Here is an 8,462-nt window from a genome sequence, read left to right on the forward strand (position 1 = left end):
GTCATTCGCGGCGTGGAGTCACACTTGACTCGCGGGCAAGCCGTCGGGTACTCCGAATAACTTTGTTCGCTTTTCCGCAGGAGCAATAGCGGTGATTGAATCCCGTGTGTCTCAATGCAACACAGACGGAGAGGTAGGACCGTGTTATAATCACTTATAATACACGCCGGAGAAACACCGCGCGATCACCAAAGTTTTCGAGATTCGCGGAGACGACGAGCTTGCCCGATGATTTCGATACGCCGACTGACTACGCGTCGCGTTGCTCCGAACGGTAACGCGCTCGCCTGATCGTCGCTGGTTGTACGAAAAACAAGTAAAGGACCGCCCATCACGGCAACCCAAGAATAGGGCCATGCGATGATCACGCGAGAAGCACGCTTCTCGAAGCTTCGTTTGCGCGACGAAACGAAAAACAAATAGACGATCGAACTCGTTCTCGAACATACCGCCCGCCTTGAAACGTAGTTTCAACATTACGAACGCAAACAACAAAGAAAATGAAAATAACGGCAAAGTTACTAAATTCGCAGTTTTGCTGACACATACGAGCTATCCTAACGATAGGTTGCCAATGAAAGCTAGAAGGCTTTTCCAAATAAACGTGATGCATATATTTACATTTATACAATGATACTCAGCCGCCCGCTTTGGCGAACTGAGACGCAGCTTATAACTAACTTATATCTAACGCAAAGAGAATGAGACACGCAACGGAATATCACGAGTCGTTGGATGCATTATCTTCGACGGGCAGCACGCATAGCTGAACGATCGGACGCTTGAACTCTGACGTGGCGGTTTTCACCGTAACGACGCGTGTGAGACCGTCCGAACCGGCGTGGAGGCGCGTAATACGCCCGAGTTCCCATTTGCAGGGAGGCAGAGCAGCACTACGCAAAAGTACAAGTTGCCCGATTTTTAGCGAAAGTCGAGGGTTGCGCCATTTGCTCCTTTGCTGCAAGGTGTTTACGTAGTCCTGAGACCACTTTTTTCAAAAGCGCTCGGCTACGTGGCGCACAACCTGCCATCTTAATAATCTATTTTCGTTGAGGTGATGAAGCGACGGCTCAGGAGCGACGGTAAGAGCCGAGCCGATTAAAAAATGTCCCGGAGTTAGACAATCATAATCATCGAACGAATCTGATAAGGGCGCAATGGGACGCGAATTTAAACATGCCTCGATGGTGCATAAGAAAGTTGTGAACTCTTCAAACGAAAGAGTGTGATTTCCAAGAATGCGACGCAAATGGTGCTTCACACTACGTACGCCTGCTTCCCACATCCCTCCGAAATGGGGCGCAGATGGCGGAATGAAGTGCCACTGAATATTGTCGCACGCGGTTTTATTTAAGAACTGAGGATCGCGAAGAGCGGATCGATAAGCGATCGTGAGCTCCTTCTCGGCACCGACGAAGGTTGTGCCGTTGTCTGAGTACATCGCGTGTGGAAGGCCTCGACGAGAGCAAAATCTTACATACGCGTTAAGAAAGGCTTGAGATGAATAGTCGCTGACTAACTCTAAATGGATCGCTCGCGTAGCTAGACAAATAAATAAGGCAATGTAGGCCTTTCGTGATGCAATGCCTCGACCGGCGGACGCACGCACCTTAACCGGCCCGGCGTAATCAACGCCACAATGCGAGAAGCTACGTGGCGGGGGCGAGACGCGCATTTTTGGGAGATCGCCCATCAATTGCATAGGCACGGCGGCGCGCTCCCGAACGCAAATTATGCAGTTATGAATGACGGATTTTACCAGGCTTCGAGCGCGAATGATCCAGTAGTCTTGGCGGAGGGTGGTCAGAGTGAGCTGTGTCCCTCCGTGCAAAGCGCGTAGATGCGCTTGCAAGACGATAAGACGCACCAGTGGGTGCGAGGAGAGCAATATCGGGTGTCGCACGCGAAAAGGACAAGGGGCGTGACGTAAACGACCTCCTACCCGCACCACTCCGCTTTGATCGAGAAATGGGCTGAGGGTAACGATTGAACTCTTAGCTGCGACATTTTGATTTTTAATTAGCTTGCTGATTTCGTCCGAATAGAGCTCAGCTTGGATTTGTTTAATCCAAAATGTCTTGGCGAGATTACACTCGACTGATGAGAGGGCGTGACCCGGTGACTGCATGGATTGATTACCGCCTTTGTGACGGCGTAGGGCATGGATGAATTTTAATATATATGCAGTAATCCGAATTAATTTGGGCCACGATGAATATCGTGATTGTAGATCCCACTGAGCGTGAGGCTTTGCGATGTGAGAAACGATGATTTTTTCCTCGACTTGGGAGTCGGTAGACTTAAACGGAGGTTCTTCGGGCCACTCCTCTTTTGTTTTTTTCTAGCCAGGATGGCCCGTGCCACCAAAGGAAGTGAGCAAGCAGCTCATCGCCGTACAATCCACGCGACGCGCAATCCGCGGGATTGTCTTGAGTAGGCACGTAACGCCAATCAGCATCCGGTAAGTTAGACTGAATTTCGTGCACTCTGTTTTCAACGAAAACTTTCCATCGAGATGGATGAGAGCGTAACCACGCGAGAACAATTGTAGAATCTGTCCAGCACGTAACTGGAATGGATTTGATAGAGAGAGAATTTCGAACGACGTTGATAAGACGCGCAAGAAGCAGAGCAGCTGATAATTCGAGACGAGGAACGGTGAGGGGAGAAATCGGCGCTATCTTTGATTTTCCCGCTAGCAGGGAAATCGTGACTTGACCGGTAGCGGATGTCACTTTGAGATAAACCGCGGCGGCGTACGCGAGTGTGGAGGCGTCGGCGAAGCCGTGTAATTCCGCATGTGATGCGTCAGCCGTGACTCCGGTCCAACGACTGATCTGAAGATCATTGAGATGCGAGAGTTTCGCATAGATCATGCTCCGTTTATAGAGAAGCGAGTCAGGAATTCGATCGTCCCACTCAATTTGAACTCCCCATAACTGTTGCATGATAATTTTTGCAGAAACAGTGACGGGAGTTACCCACCCCAATGGATCGTAAAGCCTTGCAATCGCAGAGAGAATGGCGCGTTTGCTCTGAAGAGTCAAACTTCCGAGTGACACTTTAAATTGAAATACGTCGCGCGACGGATTCCAAGCGATGCCGAGCACCTTTAGTTGATCGTCGATCGCGATTTGTTTGGTGATTACTAAGCCGTGATCTGACGAATCGATATCAGCGAGCAAAATCGGCGAGTTGCTCGCCCATTTTCGAAGCTCAAATTTTCCGCAGCGCAATAAGGCGACGAGTTGATCGCGAGACTCGCGCACGAGCGCGATATCATCTCCACCGAATAGCACGTCATCGACGTAAGTCTGCTTGCGAAGAATTGTCACCGCACGCGGAAACCGATGTCCTTCGTCGTCGGCCAAACATTGTATCGTGCGAAGCGCGAGATACGGAGCGCAGTTCATTCCGTATGTGACGGTAAGTAATTGATAATCGACGGGGCCCTCGGATGGGTCACCCTTCCACAAAATTCTCTGATAATCGAGATCCTGAGGATCTATCAAAATCTGGCGGTACATTTTTGCAATATCGGCTGTGTACACGAACTTGAACTGACGCCACTGTAGAATAATTGCGGGTAAATCCGTCTGTAGTTTTGGACCGGCGAGTAAGTGATCGTTTGATGACGTACCGTTCGACGTCAAGCTTGACGCGTTGAAAACAACGCGCAAACGAGTCGTGAGGCTGGTTTCACGAATAACCGGATGATGCGGAATATATACGCATGGATCGTGCATTCGATCCGCTGATGGCGCCCGACGCATGTGACCGAGCGTTTCATATTCGCGCATAAACTCATCATAATCCTTTTCTAATTCCGAATTAGAGCGAAACCGCCGTGACAATGAATTGAAAAGGCGTTCGGCAGTCAATCGCGAGCGCCCGATTTCCGGCGGAGGACTCCGTTTAAACGGCAAACGCACGATATATCTGCCGTCAGATTGACGCGAATGAGTATCGCAAAAGTGAGACTCACACTGCTCATCTTGCGGTGTGAGTTTGCGGGTGTGAGAGATCTCCTCTACTTCCCAAAAACGTTGAACTTCCTCGGCGAGAGGCCTTAAACTTGTGCAATGAAGTACGGTAATATTAACGGAGGATCGTCCCGCCGGCGAATTAGCATCCGACACTAGCGGCCCGGAAATGACCCATCCAAATATCGTTTCTTGCGCGATAGGCTGTCCAGCTTCACCCTTTCGGACGCCCCCTTGAATAATATCGTTATAGATATCCGCGCCAATCAAAATGTGAATTGGATCGGAACTGCTCGGGTTCGTGTCTGCCCAGGCTAAATCGGAGAGATGTGCGAGGCATGATGAATCGGCATCGCATCGAGGCGTGTATGCCGTCAAGGAATCGAGAATATACGCAGTGGTACACAGAGATGGATTGTCTGAATCGCGCGGAGCGATTATGATTGATGCCGCGTGGCGTACTTTACCTACGTGAGTGCCGCCGACGGCCGAAATTGAGATCGACATCCGAATGCGTGTTGCGTACAAGGATTGAGCTAAATGCCCTGATATGAACGTGGCTTGAGAGCCTTGGTCGAGCAGGGCTCTTACCGTCGCTGCGCGATCGGAGGAAACTTTCACCCTAATCCATGCAGTGGCTAAGAAAACTTGTGAACTACGACTTTGTTGCGCGGCGGCAAATAGCAAAAGTACCTCGACCTTCGGTGTGCTTGATTGGGACGCTTGCGACGCCGATGGCGTTATCGTCGTTGAATCAGAGCTTGTCTCCGCATCAACGTGAAGCATTGAATGATGCCTCTGATTGCAAAAGCGGCACGCGTACTTACTTTTACAATCCCGTACCGAGTGATTGCTACTCATGCAATTGAAGCAACGTTTGAAACGTTTAACGATTTCTTGTCGTTGCTGCGGATTCTTCGCGACGAATTCTGGGCACAGATTCAAATAATGACGCGCTTTGCAAAGCGGACAGGCCGACGGAGAATTCACGGAAGCCGTGGCGACATTGACATGCGGTGAATTCGCAGATTTTGACGCAGGTTTATGAGAGGAGGTCGACGAGCACTCCTTAAGCGCGCGAATACGAGAGGTTACAAATTTTTTGAGATCTGCGAACGCAGGCGGCGAGTCGACATTGCTCGTTTGGAGATTCCACGCTTTACGTGTCGCAGCATCTAATTTTTGAGTCAAAAGATGAACGAGAAAGTCGTTCCATAGATCTTCCGGAGATCGATTCAATTTTCTTAAAGATGAGACTGCGATATTTATTTTATCGTACAACGTCTGTAAATCGGAAGCAGATTCGAGACTGAGTGCCGACAGGCCGAGCAACGTGGACAGGTGATTAGTGAGGAGGCGTCGTTTATTTTCGAAACGAGCCTTTAAGGTGTTCCACGCGACCTGAAAATTATCCGCAGTAATCGCAATGTTCGCGATGGTCTCGAGCGCGCGGCTTTTCAATGACGACGAGAGATAATGCATCCGCGCGAAATTGCTCAGATCAGTATTATCAACGATTAGCGCAACAAATCGATCGCGAAATGTCTCTCATTCCGAATAATTTCCGTCGAAAGGCGGTAGGCGAATGGGCGGAAGGTGAGAGAACAAAGTCGCGGACGCGAGTTGACTCGAATGACCGAAGTCAAGAGAGTGGTGCGGACTCACAGGTGGCTCAATTTCTGCTAGACATTCGCTCAGCGAAATCCAGTGCAGCGTTGTAAATTTCCTCGGTTTTCTCGAATTGCTCCTTGACGAAGTAGTCCAACGTAGTTCTGGTCGAGGCGGGGGTGGAAGCCGACAGCCTGGCGTGATTTCCTTGATAGGGAGCCCAGAGCTCCTTGAGGGATGAGATTCTCGATCGGATCTTCGCCGCCGTATAGTTCGCTCGCCCGAGCTTCTTGAAATTGTCGAGCGCTCGCTCAATCGAGCGCTGCAACACGAGTTGATTCTCCATCAGTTCCGTCATGATGAGACAGAATTCCGGAGCTGTTTGATTCCTCCACACGTACTCACGATCCGGCTCGAAGGACCAGCTTCTTTATGTGTGAGAAAGCGCGCGAGTCGCAATTGTCTCGAGATGTCAATTGCACTCGCCAGACGATTCGCCGGAACGGCCCAGCGCTGAGCCCGGAGTGCGCGTGACGCGATTATAAGAATCGCTAGAGGATCGGAGTAGGCACTCACAAAATAAAGTCAGGATTGGACAAACTTGTCAAACAGCACTATTTATTATGCTCACAAATAAGTATCTTTCGCATGAGAGTTTAGACAGTCTCGAGTCGAACGAGCGGTCACCTTAGCGCGTGACGTCATTCGCGACGTGGAGTCACTTGACTCGCGGGCAAGCCGTCGGGTACTCCAAATAACTTTGTTCGTTTTTCCGCAGGAGCAATAGCGGTGATTGAATCCCGTGTGTCTCAATGCAACACAGACGGAGAGGTAGGACCGTGTTATAATCACTTATAATACACGCCGGAGAAACACCGCGCGATCACCAAAGTTTTCGGGATTCGCGGAGACGACGAGCTTGCCCGATGATTTCGATACGCCGACTGACTACGCGTCGCGTTGCTCCGAACGCGCTCGCCTGATCGTCGCTGGTTATACGAAAAACAAGTAAAGGACCGCCCATCACGGCAACCGAAGAATAGGGCCATGCGATGATCACGCGAGAAGCACGCTTCTCGAAGCTTCGTTTGCGCGACGAAACGAAAAACAAATAGACGATCGAACTCGTTCTCGAACACTATCCTTCTTAGGTTCTCCGGATAATACAAAACATTCTCGTGAAATGACGTCGTTAGTTGATGTTTCAGGCGTTAATTGATGTTGCTTTGACTTGCGTTTGTACCGGAAATTTTCCATTATTTTTCGGAATCGGGTTTGTGCGTATGCTAAAGTTTTTGCGAACGGTTTATTTTTCCTATTGATTTCGTAAATTTTTTCCTTATTAGGATTATATAATTTTACTCTTCTCATGAGTTCTCCAATAGTAACATGAGAGGCATTATCTTTATTAATTGTACTTTTTATGGGTATTTCAACCCTTGGGAATTTTATTTTTTCTGAAGAGCTCTTATTCTTTGGCTCGTTTAAACAATTTCTTGTTGTACTGCATAGTGAGGTTTGGTAACTTCCCCCTTCGCAGATTTTAGAATCTTCTGGAGAGGTTTGGTAACTTCCCTCTCCAAGATTTTTGGAATCTTCTGGAGAGGTTTGGTAACTTCCCCCTCCGCAGATTTTGGAATCTTCTGGAGAGGTTTGGTAACTTCCCTCTCCAAGATTTTTGGAATCTTCTGGAGAGGTTTGGTAACTTCCCCCTCTGCAGATTTCGGGATTATTTAACATTTCAGAAGAGGTTTGGTAACTTCCCCTTCCAAGGATTTGGGAGTCTAGCATTTCGGGGGAGATCTGGAAACCTTTCTCTCGAGTATCTAGATCAAGATTTTTATTTAATTTTTTTTTTTTTTTCATAGTTTTATTCTCAATCTTTTCCTTTAATTTTTCTTCTCTTGCTTTATTTTGATTTTCATTTATAAACTCGTCCTTATTTAACTTTGCATGATTGTTATTTTTTATTCTGTCTTTGTTCGTTCCATTGAATGTTTTGCAATGAGTTTGGTTTTCTGAAAATTGAGGGCTAATTTGCGTAATTCCCTCTTGATTGTTTTGCGCTTCAATTCGATTCGTGTTCGTCGAATAATTCATTTAGTGGTTTAAGGCGCAGAGTTGGTACTTGAACTTCTACCTCTTCATCCAGCGTACTTATAACATTTAAATATGCTTTTCCGGAAATATTTTCTACTATATAGTCTCCCAGATAAATTCCGTGAGATATCTTCAGCCTCGGTATATATCCTATTTTTACTTCCGGGTTTCCTATTCTCACATAAAACAAAGATTCTGTGCGTGGAGATGCCGTAATGGTTTCTGGTGAAAAAAAAAGTATATTAAATCCTGATACGTTTAGACATCCTTTCGCGTAATCTATCATTGAGGAGGTTTGTTCAAAAAAATCGTTACCTAATATCCCGGCTTGTGGAATTGGCAAATCGTTTGATATTACATGAAAAGTTACTTGTTCTCCGAAAAGAGGCAAAATAATTTCTTCGAGAGTATAGACGGGATATTCATTTATGCCACTTAATTGTAAAATTTTTGTATAATTGACAGTTTTGTCTTTAAGTAAAAATTTCTCTTTAATTAAATTTGGCCCGGAGCCGCTATCTAACATAAGAGTAATTGAAGAAGCCGGTTCATTGAACTTTATCTGGACGGTCGGGACTCGATGATGTTTATTAAGGTTTACCGTCACGGGTCGTATTTCAGAAGCGTTGTTATCTATTGAGTTTGAGATGTTGATAGGTGTGAGATCCGTTCGGACCCCTGTTCCACACCCGACTTCGAGGGGCCATTGGAGTTTCCCTGATTATTTACTTGCCTGCGATTATTGCTCGCAATGCGTAATTTACAATTTTT

General features: G+C 47.4%; 1 protein-coding gene across 1 annotated transcript; it reads right to left on the reverse strand.

Moving 5' to 3' along the window:
• Positions 1 to 2,300: 2,300 nt before the first annotated feature.
• Positions 2,301 to 5,465, reverse strand: LOC112468697. The gene has a single exon (XM_025037985.1). It carries the CDS (start codon positions 5,463 to 5,465, stop codon positions 2,301 to 2,303), a length of 3,165 nt encoding a protein of 1,054 aa, XP_024893753.1.
• Between the last annotated feature and the right edge of the window lie 2,997 nt (positions 5,466 to 8,462).

Source organism: Temnothorax curvispinosus, unplaced genomic scaffold, assembly GCF_003070985.1.
Source record: "Temnothorax curvispinosus isolate PA1 unplaced genomic scaffold, ASM307098v1 QBEX01001888.1, whole genome shotgun sequence".
NCBI lineage: Eukaryota > Metazoa > Arthropoda > Insecta > Hymenoptera > Formicidae > Temnothorax > Temnothorax curvispinosus.